The 19,168-nt window shown below is 40.6% G+C and overlaps 2 protein-coding genes across 2 annotated transcripts in view; one reads left to right on the forward strand and one right to left on the reverse strand.

Annotated features, from left to right (window-relative positions):
- baiap2l1b (BAR/IMD domain containing adaptor protein 2 like 1b) overlaps positions 1–11,135 on the forward strand; it is a 29,987-nt gene extending 18,852 nt beyond the window's left edge. The window contains exons 9-14 of the mRNA XM_034089789.1: positions 270–384; positions 1,187–1,403; positions 4,380–4,442; positions 6,010–6,232; positions 10,117–10,157; positions 10,250–11,135. Coding sequence (XP_033945680.1) covers positions 270–384; positions 1,187–1,403; positions 4,380–4,442; positions 6,010–6,232; positions 10,117–10,157; positions 10,250–10,322 — 732 coding nt within the window. The 3' untranslated portion in view covers positions 10,323–11,135. The remainder of the gene's footprint in view (positions 1–269; positions 385–1,186; positions 1,404–4,379; positions 4,443–6,009; positions 6,233–10,116; positions 10,158–10,249) is intronic.
- A 600-nt stretch (positions 11,136–11,735) lies between these two features.
- Positions 11,736–17,221, reverse strand: bri3 (brain protein I3). The gene is made up of 3 exons (XM_034088700.2): positions 16,647–17,221; positions 15,616–15,736; positions 11,736–13,155 (listed from the first exon to the last, which is right to left on the reverse strand). The coding sequence occupies exons 1-3, from the start codon at positions 16,789–16,791 to the stop codon at positions 13,023–13,025; spliced, it is 399 nt and encodes a 132-aa protein (XP_033944591.1). The 5' UTR covers positions 16,792–17,221; the 3' UTR covers positions 11,736–13,022.
- Positions 17,222–19,168: the final 1,947 nt, after the last annotated feature.

Consider the following 19,168-nt stretch of genomic DNA (forward strand, 5'->3'; position numbering starts at 1 on the left):
AATAATATATATATATATATATATAATATTCATGATAGGTCTCCTTTAACTGAATGTTTCCTCACAGGAGGAACTTATTTTTTCTAAATGGTTTTCATAAAATCTCAGTTGATTTGACATCAGCATAGTGCATTTTTCGATTCTAGTGGCTTGAGGAAGATCACACAACATTTGATGCGTGACTGATGCAGAATGTAGGGTTCTCTTTCATTTTCTTAGCACTGTATAAATGTAACATGCCAACGTTATCTTTGTTGTTGTTGTGGCAGAACATCTATGCTCCGCCGGCTCCTCCTCTGAAGGCTCAGACCAGTCCTCTGGCCAACATGTTCACTCAGGAGAACAACGCGCCCAGTGTCCCCCACAGCCTCAACAACAGCATAGGTACAGTAATATGTCAGGCGACGGTGTTCATTGTACACCTCCCTTTGTGCTTTTGTGGTTGTTAGTGTTTTCAAGAGCAGACTGCAAGAGGTGTCTGTTCTTTCCTGATAGCCTTTATCTTTGGCTTTCACTTTTGTCTTTGCCATTTCGCTGCCCTTTCATCACTACCGAAATCTGTTCTTGGATGATATGGTTGTATCAAAACGTGTGTGATTTTGGTTTTAGCCATGCTTTAGAGTTGGCAATGCAGTCATGCGTGTCTGTCACCTATTTGGTCCAGACTAAAACATCTCAACAATCACTTGGCATTACATGTGCTACAAATATTCAAGAGTATACATTCTGAAGATGGTGGTCTTATCTCTTCTCTTATTTATACTTTGGTGCCACCATGAGGACGTTGTTTTGTCTTAAATTGATTTGTCTTGACAAATATTGCCATTCAGCTATGGTACAGATACTCATAGCCCCCAGAGGATGCATTGTAAACACTTGGGTCTGCAGGGCTGGGCATCTCGCGCCATCATCAGGTCAAAGTTCACCTTTTCTCAGTACTTTGATTTATGACCACATACCTGCTAAACTAATGACGTGCCCCTCAGCCTCATCAGTCATTTGTGTTGATTGATATTGGCTTATTTCATTGTTGATGTCAATAGGACTAACTCAAAGCATATTTTGTATTGAATGTATGCAGCAATTTGAAAGCATATGTGCATCTTGCTTTAGCACAGACTGTTAGTTTAGTCTGTTATTGTATTCTCACTGTTGCTCTCCAACCTCCCCCCCCCCCCCCCCCCAGATCACGGGAGTAGCGAGGAAAACAATCTTGCCAGGTCCATGTCCGTCGCCACCGGCCTCAACAACATGGTGAAGAGGCCTCGTGTGCGCACCATCTTCCCCCACACCGCCGGCAACAACAAAACACTGCTCAGCTTCGACGAGGGGGACGTCATCGCCCTGCTCATCCCCGACGAGAGGGACGGCTGGATGTACGGAGAGCTGGAGAAGAGCGGGAAGTGAGTCGAACCACACGTGTTGCATTTGTCTAAAAACAGATATATGGTACTAAAGACTGTGATTACACAAATATGGAAAGGGCAGGGGCACACGCTGTGCAAAGGGACATGATTACATATGTGATACGCTGCATGTAGGTGTGCCACTTACATACACCTAAATAAGGCTGTTCTTCTACTAAAGAAATGCTAAGTCTACTAACACTCGCACAAGTTTGTTCTCTTATTGATACGTTGATATAATTCTTCACAAAAAAATCATAGACATTTTTTTCAATCGTTTGTTTCACTGTGAAGTGCTTATTACTTGCTTACAAATGTGTCATTTAGCATGGAAAAGCATTAACGAAAACTAGTCGGTAAATGACCAATTAGTAAACGAAGAGGGGCAGCACTATCAAGCTCATATTTCCGGAATATTGACAAGAAATGGTGTGAATTCATAAACCTCTCATGTCCTTTATCCTCTATCATTTTGAATATGCCAGTCATGTTCCTCGGTCCTCACACCGGTCAGCTGATTGACGTGAGCTGGACTCCTCGGTCCTGACTCGCCGATGGTCCCCGGTCTGATTCATATGCTCTCCATGTGCACATACTCACGCTCGAGGCTCACTACCAGAGCTGGAACACTCAATCAAAGTAAAGTATGGCCTGAGGGGGGGATGTAGGAGAGCGAGGCGAGGCAGAGGGAGGTTCAGAGATGCACCTGCATCCCCCCCCCCTCAGGGCTCTGATGTCTGACTTCTTAAACAGGGATTTGATCTGTGATCTCAGAAGTGGGTTTCTGAATTCAAATCATTCATGAGGTTTGATCTTGTATCACTGGCAAGGGAAGATTACATGGCAAATGATATTTAAAAACTGATCAAGGGCAGAAAGGAGGAAGTCTGAGTTGCTGTCGCACAGCTAACTTTGTTCTTGCTGCTTCCCCTCCTGAAGGCTTAAAAAGTTGATATCATCATGTTTATCAGATCGGAGCGTCTGAAGAGGGGGGGGGGGCTGCTCGTCCTGCTGGAGGTTTGCCTTTGATGCGTCCGGGTTTCTCCATTTATCTTATAGCAGCTTTGAGAGTGTTTCCCAGCAACTCGCCTGGCAACACCTACATCGATTAAGACACCCACACACACTGTGGATGGATGAGGGAGCCCAGTGAGTGGAGAGATCACCAGTAATACAATAACACTGCACTGTTTATACAGTATGCACATTATCCCTCTTTGTTATATGATAGGTTACATAGTACTGTTACTAAGTACTGTTACTATTTTAATATCATCATCAAAGTAATGTAACATATTAGACCTTTTTTCTTTTGATTATATTTTTTGACTAATGTTTTAAACTGGGCTATAAAGGTGAAAAGTCCTTAAAATATTAACTAACAGCTGTAAGATGTATGTTTTATTTCTAATTCTTTAGCAATAGGGTTATGTACATGTGTAACCCCTTTTCGCATGAAGAAATGAGGGGCAAGATGAAAATAAGGGAGGGCAATGGGAGGCCACAACCAAATGATGAGATATTATCTCCTGCTTAATAGATACACTTTCTTCAGCCTAAAGTAAATGAATGAAAGTCTTGCTCTTCTTTGACAGGGGAAGCTCGCTCCACCAACACACACTCGCTTCAGCAGCAAAGATGTATTGCCTGTCATCAGGCGGCTCTGCCTCTTAATGTTTCTCCCCCTCAGGAGCACTCGGTCCAACAGCCGTAACTCTCCATAACAATAAGCACATGTGCTTATGTGTGTCTGAAAAACGATGGCAGATTCAGTGTGAGCAATGGACGGATACATTTGTCTCAGTGTGGATGCATTTGAATTATTATTTCTAATGTGTGTTTAATTCACAACAACCTATCTTGGAACATTTAGTTTTGCGTGTGATTGAAGCCGGTTTCTCTTCTCCACTGCATATTTCATCATGCTCACGTTCCCTACATGCATCTGATCCCGTTGTCTTATCGTTGTTTGTCAGAGTTTAGCCTTGAGCAAGGTTTGTAGAAATGCCACAGTTACAGTGAACCCGTTCGCAGTGGAAAACACTTCCCTAAATAAATAAAAGCTGTTATTAATATAAGTGAGATTGGGTGAGGTGTATTTACCAGAAGGAGTTTTTTATCGAAGAAACACAAAGAAGAAACGCCCACCCTCAAGACAAGATGTGCAAATATTAACATGTATCCACGCAGAGGGAGAGTCTGACCCGCTACTCGCTGATAACGAACAATCTTGTACCAAAACAGCACAATGTCACACAGTCCTTGGTTTGAGCTCGGGGTAGAGAAAGATTGTGACTCATTCATTCTCTCAGGTCAATTCCTTTAAACATGTTTTCAAGCAGAAAAATACTTTTTTTTTTTTTAATTGTTGGAGCATTTTCATTTAATTAAATATTTGGACTATCTTCACATTGTTCCCTATATGGTTTTTAACTCCTCATAATGAAGTTATTTGGATGTTGGCAAACACGGACAACTTTCTGCGAAGTCTCTCATAAACAAACACTAATCGTGTGTCAGCACAGCAGCCTTGAGATAAGACCTTCGCTCAAGACCTTTATTTATTCAAGGCATTGATTTCCTTTGCTTCTTATAAAAGACGAAATATCAACAGTCCCAAGTCAACAAGGGAGATTTGCGGTTAGAAATCCATCAGAAAAGGATAAAGGCATTTGAAATGGTTCCTTTTGATGATCTGTTTACAAATCAGAGGCTTCTTTTCAAAAGGATGTTTTTTCTGTGATGAATTATTGCTTTTTGCTGCCATAGTTACCATAGGCCTACATCCACGCAGTAAAAACAAGAAAAGAGAGACTACAATAGCTCTAAAGAACCTAAGCAATACGATCATATATATCACTGCATCGTCTGGTTAGCGGTTGCTAATCATCTGGAGAGGCGTTCAGGTTCCTGAGCAGCCTGCAGGAGGATGGAGCTCTGGTGTCATCATGCCTCTCTCTTTGTGTCTTGCAGGAGGGGCTGGTTCCCTTCATCTTACTGCCGTGCACTCTCCGAGCCTCTCGTGAATAACAACAGGTAAGGGGACCCCATGTTCCAGCTCACACACACACACACACACACACACACACACACACACACACACACACACACACACACACAAACCCGCAGGTGTCATGTTGCAGGCGGCTGTATTGTTGGCAGTGTTTCCTCTGGTTACTCCTGTTAGTGATAACCTTTCTAATCCTACGGGGGACTCTTCCGCTCCTCGACCTTTGACTCCTGTTGTGCTAAAGTCACATTCTCACAGTCACATTTAGCTTTATGAAACCTTTCTGTTTAAAATCATTACGGGAAAACTTCATTTATAATAACCATTTGTATATTGATTACTTACTCCGTTTTAGAAAGACTTCTTAAAGAAAACAATGTTTTTCTGGCATGCCTCTGCTGACTGAAGATTAGAAGAGCGAAACAAGTCATTAAATGGGGAAGCGTTAGAAAAACTGAAAAAGTATATAAAAACATCAGTTTAGAAACACTCGGACAACTCTTACAGTATTATCTAAGTCTCATTAATCCATTTGTATGCTCAATTCTTCCCAAAGATATGCTTAAAACCTCACTATTTAACACTAATGGCACAAACAGTGTGAAAGTGTTTTAAATAGTGAGGTTCAAGCAAAGAAGTCTGTTTGGAAAGAAATGAGCAAACAACTGGATACATGAGACTTATATTATACTGCATGAGTTGTGTATGAGTTTGGACATAAGTATTTTTGTTATTAAACTGCAATTCATCCATACGTTCTCAATATTTAGATTCCTCCTTCATTGTGGAGGAAAAATAATGTTTTTTTAAGAACTTATGCATGACCATGAAATCTATGTATTTGTAATTAATCTAAAATTGCAGAATCTCCGGAAACAGGATGTTTTGTGCTGATGAATACATTTTGCTGCTGACGACAGAGAGAAGGTTCATGGAGACGACTCCTTCCTTTTTCTTCAAAGAGACTAATCCCTGTTGGATACATTTATTAGATCTTAATGTACTGCGCCTCCCACAGAGAGGCTGCCAGCACACTGCTACAGGAAGTTTAGACTGTAACCAGAGCTGTGGGACAAACAACACATAAACATCCCGTCCTTTTCTCCCTAATAAGGACCCCGTACTGTTGGTAGGTCTGTATTCAACACCCTCCGTTTAACATCATGCGTATAAGCCTAAAATCAACCTTTTCTGAAACTAGAAAAAGGAGGACGCATACATGCCAGGAGACTCATGCATATTATTAAATTGAATAGTCCTATTCTACCCTTTTTTTAATCTTATTCTTTATTAGCACTAGCATGAGCATTGGCTATTCTTCTTAGGTTCCTCACACACACAAAACATACATAAAACTAAACGAAACAGCTCATCATTTCATGCAATTTTCAATGCTGTTTGAAGTGAAAACTAAAATGGTCACCCAATGTTAGCCATCATCAGGCCGAACAAAAAAATACAAATAATTGTGCATAATAATAATAATACATACATACCCACAGTTACATTTTACTCTATAATCTATTCCCGTTCTTCTTCCTCTCCTTCCACTCTTTCTTTCATCCCTTCTTCTCCTTCATGGTCCTCCTCCAGTGTGTCTGCTGCCCCGCTCCGCAGCAGAAGCGTGGTCAACCTCCACCATCAGGACTCGGAGACGGACGATGCGACCATGGTGCTCCCCCCGGCGGACTACAGTGACACCGCGCAGAAAAACGCCATCAAGAACAACATCAGCCCCCTCGCCACAAACAACAACAACCACCAGCACTCCCCCACGCCCTCCGCAGCCTCCTCCACCTCCTCGTCCGATCACACGGTCAGTACGCGTTGCATTTATCTCACATTTCATTAGGTCTAATACAGTTAATCAGAAACCATTATTTATCCCAGGGGAAATGTGGTTTTGTGACACTTGTTCCCGTTTAGAATGAAATAACATATAAGACAAATCAAATGAAATAAAAGGAATATTAATATGTCCATATCAACATAATCTGCAGAATGTGCAAACGACATTTAAATATTGAACAAAGATAAGAAGTTAAGTGCCAACATATTGTCCCAAAGTTAGGTTAGTTAAGTTGGGCTCTACCTTTTAAAAATGATTATTCTTAGATATTTAATAAGCCCAAAAAACGGACCTGCTGTCAGCCAGCCCGCCCTGTAATGTCCTGATGGAGAAGCGCTTCACCTGGAAACCTGACCACACTCTGACACACAATAAATCATATTTCATTAGGACTCAGGGGCAGCTCTGACTTCTGTGGTTTAGATGTCACGAACAAGTGGTTATTCTTGATATTATTAGTCTCTGCTTGTACAAACTAATCACACATTTATTATTAATAAATATCATGTTTGAAAAGCTAACAAAAGTAGGGATTTTCCTAGCTCAATATGAGGCAAAGATGGCGCCTTATTGTGGAGAATAGCTCCTGTATTGTATATAAAGAAAGCCGTGTGTTTACCTTTATTATATAGGAGGTTTATATTGCTAGAGAAACTTCAAAAAGCGCCTTAACTTAACGGTTTACTTGTATGACCTTACATCAGGTTGTTTTAAAAATGATATAGTGTCTGTAGGTGTAAAACAAACATGCTTGTCTGTGTGTTGGCCTAGTGAAGGCAAGCTGGGTGATAACATGCCAGCCTCTCTCCCAGGGCACTGTGGGTCCTTCCCAGCCCCCCCATGACCCTGAACAGGACATGTAGTTATAGAAACAAGAAGGATGTATTTCAACTCTACTTAGATTGCCAGAAAGACCAACTGTAGAATAAGAAAACAGAAAGAGTGTTAGAAATGTGGTGTAAAAGATACTTCGAAGATGGTTTTGAATATGCCACACAATGGTAAGGCAGAATATTCCCTTACGATATTATATCATCTTATTATGTCAGCCACCTCTCATTCCAACTTGGCTATATTCATAACTCTACAAATGGTCTCTCGTTTGAAAAATATGCAAAGCGTCAAACAAAGTTGTGGTTTTGCTTCTGTGAAAGATTTTGTAGTTCCTCCCTGCTGCCTAAATGTAAATATGCTGTGGCTCATCAGGGTCCGACACACACACACACACACACACACACACACACACACACACACACACACACACACACACACACACCCTCTGCTTTATACAACATGACACAGGCAGAAATACTGTGTGTGTGTGTGTGTGTGTGTGTGTGTGTGTGTGTGTGTGTGTGTGTGTGTGTGTGTGTGTGTGTGTGTGTGTGTGTGTGTGTGTGTGTGTGTGTGTGTGTGTGTGTGTGTGTGTGTGTGTGTGTGTGTGTGTGTGTGTGTGTGTGTGTGTGTGTGTGTGTGTGTGTGTGTGTGTGTGTGTGTGTGTGTGTGTGTGTGTGTGTGTGTGTGTGTGTGTGTGTGTGTGTGTGTGTGTGTGTGTGTGTGTGTGTGTGTGTGTGTGTGTGTGTGTGTGTGTGTGTGTGTGTGTGTGTGTGTGTGTGTGTGTGTGTGTGCACCCTTGTCACTAATGTTCTTTCCCTGGGTGAATTGCGCTCGCTTCCAGTGAAGTTTATCCGCCCTTCATTCTTAGGAACTTCACACAACTATGCTTCATGTCAAACACAGATCTAAGAATAGATGAAGGTCTCCACTGCTACAGTTACACTGACTTATGTTCAGCTCAGTGTGTGAGTGGGTGGCTGTGTGTGCACGTGTTTGTGCACGTGTGTCGGGTTAGTTAAGGACGTGTACATGACGAGAAACTAATTGTTGTATGTTGCAGCAAAGCCTTTTATTCAATATTGCAGGTTGGTCCAAAGAAGGAAAGGTGAGAGGAGGGAGGGAGGAGAGGGTGAGGAGACAGAAGGGCTGTGGGAGGTGGGGTTACCCTGGAATGCACTGTCACCAGGAGAAAAATGCACCCTCACCGGTTCGGTGCTTGCAGTTGAAGAATAGATAACGACTCGCAGGAATTGATATATTTATGGGACACAGAGATGTGAGGGATTGAGATCTGAAGAGGATGTTGGAGACAGCGATCATCTCCATGCAGAGGAACGAAAAACAGTCTTACAGAGTGAAGATTTTCTTAGTTCTCTCGCTGAACTCAGATGCTGTCTGAACAGGTGTATATTAGAGACGCATAGACTCAGATCGTTTTGTTCCCTATGGGTGAACTTAAGAATAGACTGTCTGTGCAGGACAAACAAAAAAAGAAATCAATCACATCAAAATGCAGTCAGGGTCAACAAACATAGACAATAGTGTTGCGATGTGATTTGTAATCCAAACATCTGTAAGAGGAGGACAGATGTGAAACCTTTAGTATAACCATAGAGGGAACAACAGTGGTGACAGAGAGAGAGACTGACAGAGACATCAGTCTTCCGATCCACTTCTGCCCTCTTGTGGTTTCTGTGCCGGGTGACAGGCTGCCAGGAAGACCAACAACATACAGCTCACCAAACAGGAGCTGTGTCTGAAATCTCTCCATCATTTATGAATGCACTACTATCTATATCGTATACACCGTTATACTTTGTGAATCATTTTTAGATTTCTGACTTTTTTTTGTTTTTATTTTGTGGCATCGTTCACATTTGTTTATTCCATTATGGGATTGTTCTGACAGAAAACCTAAATTCAGTTAAGAAAGTATTTAAGGATGAATGTAGTGCACAGCCTGTGTTTACATTCCTGATCAGTTTCACATGAAGATACAGGAAGACATTTTCTTTTCGAGCTGCAGATAAAAAGTAAAACTCATTTGTTTGTATACGTTTCCTTAATAGTTATTCATTTAGGCTGTGGTAGATTGTCTCCTCCTTTCCCCCAGGACCCATTTACTTTTCTTCTCTCCCTGTATCTGGGGGTACTAGGACCCCAAAAGTCTGTATATGAAGCTCAGCGTAAATTCTTTCAGGAAGACTGGTTCCCATGCTCTAATTCACAATTCTCCCTCACTCACTCGCCCCCTTTCTCAATTAGCAAAAGGCGCAACTCACCCCAGCTAACCAATCGGCTGAGTCTTATTTCCCACAGCCAATCAGCACACCAGGCAAAATGTTTAAATCCGCTCTTCTCTCCCCCGTCAGCATCGTTCAGGAGAATTGATGCAACCCTCCTCCACCTCCTTCACCTCCAGCTGTTCAGATCCAAGGCAGGACAGCCCAGAAGAACCCTCATCACTCCGGATTTTATTTTCCCTTAGTATTCACCACCACCAGTGTCTAGACCCCGGGGGGGTTTCTCTTTTTAGTAGGCTTCCCCTCCCCCCCTATTTCATCACAGTATGATGGGGTCTAATCTCCAAAAACACTATTGCGCACACGGCAATACAAATGTTATCAACTTCAACTAAGTCTCTCCTGATTGAAATAGGATGATCTCAATAATTACCTAATTTAAAAGTTTCTACCATCTTGAACAACAATCCTCTTCTTCAGAGGTAAACCCTGCCCTACACAACGCGTCTCTTTGGCTCATCATGAGGGAACAGACTTGAATTTCCAGAAGGTCCAGATTCCAAACACTGCCTCGTGATATGACACCACATGTTCCTTTCCCACGCTTATCCATGCATCCAGTATGTCCTTCAGCAAACCAGAATGTGTGTGTTAGGTTATAATTAACTCAAAAGGGGGAAAGTGGATTAGTATTCCTAGTGCTAAAGTGTCAGGGTTATGCATGTTTTATACAGTGGAAAAAGTAATAATGAGACTGTGTTTCTTTTGCAGGCTAATGGCACCTCGAGACCTGGTCAGCCTGCTTACCTCGCGTGAGTAACAAATTAAAACATGAGCGCCATAATCTGCCTCCCTCTCACTCAGACATGCACTCATCACTCATCTTCATGCTGCGTTTCCACAGGGGAGGGAACCCATTCGCCACAGTCCGGCTACGTCCAACCGTGACCAACGACCGCTCCGCACCGTCCGTCTGACCGGGCCTCATTTCCACTCACCCTCCATCCGCACAACATCCTGTCCAACTTCCTGTGTCCTCCACCCGGTCCATACAGCTCCGCCCTGCCTCCACTGTCCAGAGGCTTCTCCTCAGTCTGAACTGAGACAGAACTTGGCCAGCACTGGGGGAAAAAAGAAAATGCCATTTGAATCTGTGATCCCCTCACTGCTGCAAAACTCTCACATGGAAGAATTTTGGGACTGTTTTAATTCAACAGAACGAATGCTCATATATTTAAGATATATATCTATATTTTCTATGTCTATTTTTGTCCCTCTGTTTGTGGTGGTGATGTTTAAAAGACCACATTGTTATGCTGTTGATGTGGCTTTTTCATCGTCAAAATGACTGTTAGAAAAATATGTTCTGTTGCCATAGGACAGTAGAAGAATGTACCGTAGGACCTCTGCATTTCACCGTCAGGTCCTCATGGAAATGTTGCATCCTAGAAGAGACCTTTAAAGAGATGCATCCAAAAAAAGGCACACGAGTGATCTTTGTATATACATTTGTTGTTAACAGATGCTATAAATATTGTCCTTTGCCATCTAACTTAACTTTTGTTGTGGACTTTTGCCTTAATGACACAAACATAACTACTGTAAAAATATAATTGACCTGTTGTAATCGTAACATTGTGGACAATCACTTCTTCTTTACATTGACAGTGCAGGCATTCCTGCTTTCACCATTACACACATCGTTTAAAGAACAGTGTGTACACTTGTTTGGCCCACATTACAACCTTAATAGAATTTGCTGTATGAAAAATAAAGATGTATTTCTTCAACTTGCTGTTTAGTGCGTTATCATGACCAAGGTGAATAATTGTTATTGTGCATCTCTTGTTTATATGAAAGGTAAACGCATATTTGACTGTCTGTCAAAGCGGCCATATTGTGCTAATTTTCAGGTTCATATTTATATTTTGTGTCTCTACCGTGACATGTCTCCGTGCTTTAATGTTCAAAAAGCTCTTTATTGTTTCCATATTGCCTGTGCTGCAGCACCTCTTTTCACCCTCTGTCTGAAACCAGAGCCCGGTGCTGATTGGTTAGCTGGCTGGCTCTGTTATGATGTGTCAACCGCTTACAGATGTCCCGCCCCTTAGCTAATCGTGTACAATGTGTTGGAGCGATAGCCAATAGAAGCGTGAGTTTTGCAGGACTATGTTATGGAAGTAAACAAAGGTATAATTGAGGTTTCAGGAAGAAACTCCCTCTAGAAGGAATTTGGGATTTTACCCTTTGCAGACCGTTTACATGCACACAAAACAATATTCCACACTACAGTAAAGGGAAAACCCAACAAAGCACAATATGGCCCCTTTTATGTTCATTCAAGTTTAAAAAAAAAAAAAAATCAAATCAAGCAAGAAGACAAAAACATGTCGAATTCATTTTTTAATTACAGTAACTCAAATATAAAAAGTAAGAACCTCAACCATAAGAGCGTGTGTAGTGTGTTTTCTAAAGCAAGAAGATTTTTTAAACCACTCCCTAGTTCCATCTCTTTTTCTACTGCTATGGACTGCTATATAACATCTCGCTGTGATGGAAGGAAGACAGACACGGATACACTTCAGATACAGGGACGAAGACATTCTCCATAGATTGTCTGGTTTGGGGGGGGGGGGGGGGGGGTGACTTGTCACAGAGTACTAAAATCGAAATCCAGAGATTATACACATTATTGAGAGATGTCTTGAGCTTTTCTCCCAGCATGCATCCTTGAAGTGAACCTCTGGATATTAAAGAAGTCTGCGCTTTGACAAAAGAGTCTTCTGAAAGTAGGCAGAAGTCAAACAGTGATTGAGGTTGTAAAGTCGAGGGCGTTTCAGATTGTATGTACCTGAGGTCTGCATTGGCCCTGGAAAAGCACAACCCAGCAGAATAATCATCAAACAAACCTTCCGTGCAAATATGGCCCCAAGAAATGACATCAACAAAAAGAGTCAAAATGTCTGAGACAAGTCCATTGTTTCAGCCGGGACAGTTCACGTTCCAAGGATCTTTACATTTATGCTTTTTTTTCCTCAAAACCCATGTTATTCCCCTAAGCCAAAAACAAACATCTCAAAAAAAGGTTTACATTTCTGGAAAAAGCTGATGCATCGGTGATCTACATGGATGCTTTGTTGAGTACAATGTAACTAAGCACACAAATATGTATGCAGTGTGCCAGCGAATACAAAAGGAAAAAGAAAAGTCATGTTTCTCAGTTAATTCTGGCTTGAAAAACATAAAGGAATCTGCTCAGGTCCTTGGACAGCTGAGCCAAATCTACAGGAGAAATCACGACAGATGGAATCTCTGAGGATCACTCGGCATGTAGTGAAGGCACTGACAACAGCTGGACACTAACATCTGCTAGAACACATCCTCAACTAGATTAACATAGATTTGTACATGTGCCTGTAATAAAACATCATGGTAATATCATCTTGATCATTTCATTGTACATAACATAATGGCAACAGCAAATGTGCAATATTAAGAAAGAAAAACAAAGTAAAGACACAGAAATGCTGGATTGCGTGTGTGTGTGTGTGTGTGTGTGTGTGTGTGTGTGTGTGTGTGTGTGTGTGTGTGTGTGTGTGTGTGTGTGTGTGTGTGTGTGTGCGTGTGCGTGCGCGCGTGGGAGCAGGTGCAGGTGCAAGGGCCGTGGTTTGGTCCCTCTAACCAAAGGTGGCGCCACAGTTGGGACACCTTCTCTGACGCAGTGCAAAGCAGAAGAGGAGACCCAGGGGGAAGAAGAAGATGGCACACAGGATCCCCAGGCAGGTGAAGTCATCCTCCAGGACCCCCACTCTGCAACACAAGCACACGGGAGGTGTTGGTAAACACAAATACACAGAAATAACCGAAACCATATAAAAAAAACAAAAAAGAAACAAAGAAAAAGTAGAAAAGGACAGTAAAGGGAAAAAAAACACTGAGAAAATACAACAACCATTAAAGAGACATAAAACCACAAAATGACACACAATACAAAAAATAATAATCTAACAACCAAATAAAAAAAGAAATAAAAAAAAGCTTTAGACTTGTTGTTTTTTGTCATTTTGTGTCTCTCTTAGTCTAGGTTTGTTTCTCCTCTGTAGGGGTATGGAGGACCTTTTAGATGTCTTTCTACAGGGGCTGGTCTCAATCTGACATGTTATTAGTTATTAGATTATTAAATTGTTAAGTCTATTTCTTACACTGAATAAACACCCAACTTTAAATAATGTTCCCTTTATTATTATCAAAAGTATTAATATTGGCCATATTGGAAAGATTTGAAATTGTCAAAGCAGAGAGAAGGGTGCTGGCAAAAATGCCCCTACTTCCAACATGCATGGATCAGGGAAGCAGCCTTAACAATCGAGAGATAATTATTCAGTGAACTGCTGTTAGGAACTGCTTCGACAATTTCACATCTTTCACCATAAAACTGCATCAGCTGAATACGTTCAAAGAAGGCTTTTGGTGCTTCTAAGAAATAAAGAAGAGAAAATAAAGGACCATCTAGGAAAAGATGGTTCCCTGTGACATGAGAAAACAGCTGCCTCATGTTTGTCAGGACATGAAGCAGCTTGTTTTGAAGCTTTAATCCAGAGTCACGGTGAACACAGAGTCCCATGACTGCACCACGTCCACCAGTAGATCTGCTGGAGAGAATGAACAAATGCTGTGTATGAAGCTACACCTTAAAGAGGTGGGAAATGAAAAGCTCTTACTGCTAATGCTATGTATATAAAATATAAATAATCTTAATATATCCGCCTTGATTGCACTAACAAAATTAGATCCTGCAGAAGTGAGGACCTTTGATTGACCTTCCTTAAATCATGTTAGCTTCTAATAATACGGCAAGCAGCTGACAGTGTTTGGTGTGCCACGTTGTTTACACACTTTGTTTGTTCACTGGTATCAGGAACTGTCACTGACCGAGGAATCATGGCCATGATGCAAAATGAAGACTTAAACTGTATCGGCCACTTCTGTCTGTTATACATGTTGTGTATTTTATAACAGAGTGCCAGGGAGCTACCGTTATTTATTTTTTTATTACAACTCAACACATTATTAAACATTGGTAACGTTTTTACTCCACAATTATTATGTTTTAAATAATAAAAAATTGAAGATTAACATTTAATAATAAAAAGGATAATCAACAAATTATTTATCAATTATAAAAGATGTAGACAAAACTTTATTAATGCACTGGTTAAATTCAACAGCTACCTAGCAGTATTTTCATAAGTATAAGTGACTCCTTTACCAGCTGAACCATTAAACTGATCAATACAAAATAATATTAAAAAAAAAATCGGGAATGAGTCATTCTGCAAAGTGAGTACGCATTTATTTTGGAAATCTAAATATGTTTTGATGGTAATACTTACATTTTGAATGCAGGACTTTTATTACAGAGCATTTCTATCCCATTATTTTACGACTCCACCGATGGATGTTTTTATAAACCGCCCTTCCCCCCCTCTGTCACATGTTTGAGGCCGTTGTCATCTGACTGACAGGATGTTGACTAAGGCACAGTGAATCTATCTTTCAAAACTGAAAGTTACTTCTGCTTAACATTAGGTAAAACTGTAGGCTTGATTCCATACACACAGAGACAATGAAGGTACACATGCAGATAGAACAATAATTAGGCACAGGAAGTTAGGACTTTATATTCTGAATGAACTGCGCTCAGATCCCACTTCGTCACAGAGAGCGCATGTTTAACCATGTGCTCATCACTGCCAGTTATATACTGTATTATACACGCTAATAATATGCGTGTGTTAGGGTGGTGACACATAGCGTTCACGATAATATACGTGTGGAGTTTTTTTAATAGGATTTTTCTTTAAAATATTGTGAAAATGGCATTATTCTGGCTGCTGTAATGACTTCATATAATAAATACCAGTTACATAAATATTGACATTTGAAGATACAAAGATTATTTTGTATATTTGTTTGTACTTCGAAACTGTTTAGACGTGCCTTTTAGATTAGTGTTGATTTTATTTGTATGTTCTATTTAGGCCTATGTTTTATAGAGAATATAGATCTCACTCTGAGTTACTGTTGTTGTTTACAAATAAAAGATCCTAAGAGATCATTTTTTTCATTTTATATTTGAAAGCAAACTCTGCTGAGCTATAGAACAATACAACTTTTCAGTATTATATCACATCACCAAGACTGTAATTATCATAAAAATACCCCAAAGTGTCATATTTTGTAGGTTTATATCTGTGTGTGTGTTCTCACCTGCAGGCGGGGCAGCCTCCCACCACCACCACAGACGGCTGTATGATGGTGTAGGACGCGGGGTAGGACGCGGGGTAGGGCTGCTGGGCTATGGCAGGGCCCATTTGGGCTGATGGGTATCCTGTAGTGGACAGCAGGCACACATGTTAATATGGACATTCAGAGTAAATCACAACATTAACTATTACCGTAACATGTTTAAGGTGACTTTGTTATGAGTGTGTTTGTAGGAGAGTTTACGTGATTATGACCCTGACTGAGGTTATATTGATTTTTTTTTCACCTGTGTCCATCTGTTGTGATATCTCCGCAACACAATAAACACTGATACCACAACCACTTGTCGCTGTACAAATACACTGTTTTTTTTTAAATAATGATCCCTTTTCAGTGGCAGAACCAGGGTATTTAAATACATACAAAATACAAACAGGAAACAAGAAAAGCAATCTTCATTTTAGGAAACAGTTACTTCCTTGTCATTGCAGCTCTTATCCAATCAGTCATATGACAGCCTTCGTCATGTAAATCAGACACGTACAGTAGCCTACAAGGGCTGGGGCCACAATAGAACAACTTTTAGTGCTGCACTGTGCCAACACTGCATAGCTTACATATCTAATCTAATGTCATATCAAAATCCTGCCTTCAAAATATCCAAACATGGTTTATCGACTGACTTTTAAAGCCGCATATTTTCATTCACCCAAAAAAAACAGGTCAGACATAAATGCCAGACATCGCTATCGGGATACTGCGCATGCGCAACTTTGTATCACCTGATAAACGAAACATATTAATAAAACAGGGTATTTGTTTTGTTAAAGTCTTGATATCTTTGGTTTAAATGTTGACAACTTCACACAAAAACACGTACAGACTGTGAGCAAAATCAAAACAAGGTCAAAGCTTTCCTTTAAACGAAGACGGAAGTGGGCAACAGTGAGCCCTCTCTTACCGTCCGGGGGCTTTACTTTCTGGTAGCCTAAATGTGGACCATGAACGTGTGCTCCGTAAACGGGGCTACTTGCCTTGTCCGGCGGGGTACTGGTAGGGCGGCGGGGCCGGCGGCGGGATAGCCCCATAGCTGCTCTGCGGAGGGGCATACTCGTAAGCCCCTGGGACGGTGTTGTAGGAGGGGGGTCTGTCCTGAAGAAGAGGTTTGCTGTCCACCATCTCAACACAACGTGATGCGACCCCAAGTTGTCTTGTTGTCTTGTAGCCTTCACGTCAACCACAGTGGAAAAGGTCAAAACTGAACTCAGGTTACTTGTCGTTAGTTGTCCGAAAAGCCGTGTGACGTTCGTTGAAACGCAGTTGCAACAAAAACAAAGAAAAAGACGCTGCGCAAAAATGAAACTTCGTCCCTCTCCATGCGCCAACTTTGTCCCCGGCGGCGCAACAACCCCAAGTATTTACCAAATGTCCACTAAATAGACAGGAATGGTTAGGTAATGGTTAACTTAACTCCATTTCCCTCTTCGAAGTTGGTTCTTTCGTACCAAAACAACAGGAATCTGTCATCGCAACGGCCCGTGTAACTCAGCTGAACTCAGGAAGGCTTTTCCTTTCTGTCGGGATTGTCACAAGAGAATAGAATCATGTGATGAGAGCTGCTGTAGCGCCTCTGCGCACTCAAAGGCTTCTTAAAGCGACAGTGCATACAAATAAAAGCTCGGTGCTGCATGCACTGCAGAGCCAGCACACATTCCACTACCTCCCAGTGCACACTGGTTTTAATATGGTCCTACCAGTGTACACAGTCTACGCGCTATGCTATACTAGTCAACATGTGGTAAATGGTTCACAGATTGAGTTGAGCATACCTCGTCGTGTGTGCTGGTTAAACTTTGTTCACATTGTGACTTACATAATTGCTGTCCTCATTATACGTGGGTAACCCTTAATGTTGCATAATATTAGATGTACATGCTCAGATTTATTTAGAGAATGCTGGCAGGTTTGGGGAGGATACAAGTGATGTGACTAACAGGAAATATAAAATATTATGATTTGTTGAAATGAGCAGCAGTCAATGTATGAAGGGACCACATATTTCAATATTTTAATCTAATTTTAACTATCATAATTGGATGTTAAAACAAAAATATATATACTCATCAGTTATTTAATTCATTTTTTTCTCTCTAATTCTCCTATCATGTTTCCCACAGGGGCTCGATTTAATGTGACATTATTAACAATGTGTTTATAGTATGTTACGCTGTGGTAAGGTTAAACTCTTTAGGTAGGCTACTTACTTTACTTTACACTTTATGATTGTTCATACTTATACTCCAAAACATTTTAAACAGGGGAAATTATGTACTTTTAGTACTCTACGTGTATTTGACCGCTATAGATATATTGCAGATATTTTTAGATACACTTATAAATTACTGGTATAAATGCATTGTCAAATGTTCAACCAGTGGTGTCTTCTTGGGCGTCATTCAGGATGTATATGACTTTCAATCAGTTTGTTGTTGAAACTTAAAATCAGTTGCTGCTTAGAGACTTGTAGTGAGGCAATAAATGCAAAAACACAATGTTCGTAATAATCCTCTTGAAGATCTTTAATTCTTGCAAGCATGGCTCCTTCTAACAATTGAGCACTAGGGAGTAACATATTTAACAGCTTTCAACAGCTTTAAAGAATTACAGCAGAGGCACTTTTAAACAGATGCATGTCGTAAACACAAAACGAAACATAAACACTGAAGGGGACTTCCACAAGGGGTTGACCTTATGACCCCAGGTCAGTTTGGTCTTTTCCCACGAACTTTTATCTTGCTGTTATAAAAAACGTAATCCTCAAATCACTCACTGTCGCACCAGTATAACAAGTATTGATAACAATTGAATGCAGCACTTTTACTTGTTATTGTACTTATATTGTTGTAATGGTTCTTGTTTGAGTAAATTATCTGAATACTTTTTTCACCATTGTAAATTAGGAAATGGCACGCTTGTCCAATCGGTCAGCCAGTTTTCTTTTCATCCAAAGACTCTACCTTGTGATTATCACTCATCAAATGCAGTGCGTTACTTTTAGGTAACAGTGTATGGCTTTAACTTTACTAAACATCAGTGTTTTCACATTTTGAATGATGTTGGTGCATAAATATAACTGCTGCATTAATGTGATGTTGTATTTTATGTTTTAGGTTGTGCTATCTGTTAAATCCTTTATATACTGTTAGATAGTTCTACTAAAATGTTTCTGTGAAACCATCATCATTTTAGTTGCATCGCTGTCCAGTTAAAACCATTTTTCTTTTAAAAGTCAAATCTCTATGAACTAAAAAAAACATTCCTGTTTTCAGCTTTGTGATGATGCATTTTCCAGCTGATATGGTAGTTTTTGAATACATTATTGATCTTAAGAAGTAGGAACATTTTCTCAGCATGTAAAGGAAAACTACATCCCATGGTCATCAGAAAAGTTACATCATCCCATTTGGAAAAACATTTTTACTGGACAGGAAAGGCCTGAAAAAAGTGATCTGCGCAGAGTAACAATAGTTGTCAGACACATGTAGTTGAGTAAAGA

The sequence above is a fragment of the Pseudochaenichthys georgianus genome, chromosome 8 (assembly GCF_902827115.2).
Source record: "Pseudochaenichthys georgianus chromosome 8, fPseGeo1.2, whole genome shotgun sequence".
Taxonomy (NCBI): domain Eukaryota; kingdom Metazoa; phylum Chordata; class Actinopteri; order Perciformes; family Channichthyidae; genus Pseudochaenichthys; species Pseudochaenichthys georgianus.

Coding starts and splice junctions, on each gene's coding strand:
- bri3 (XM_034088700.2), bottom strand. CDS start 16,791: ATGGTGGACAGCAAACCTCTTCTTCAGGACAGACCCCCCTCCTACAAC. Junction 15,737..16,646: donor CCAGTACCCCGCCGGACAAG/GCAAGTAGCCCC, acceptor TGTCCACTACAG/GATACCCATCAGCCCAAATG. Junction 13,156..15,615: donor GGAGGCTGCCCCGCCTGCAG/GTGAGAACACAC, acceptor CTTGTGTTGCAG/AGTGGGGGTCCTGGAGGATG.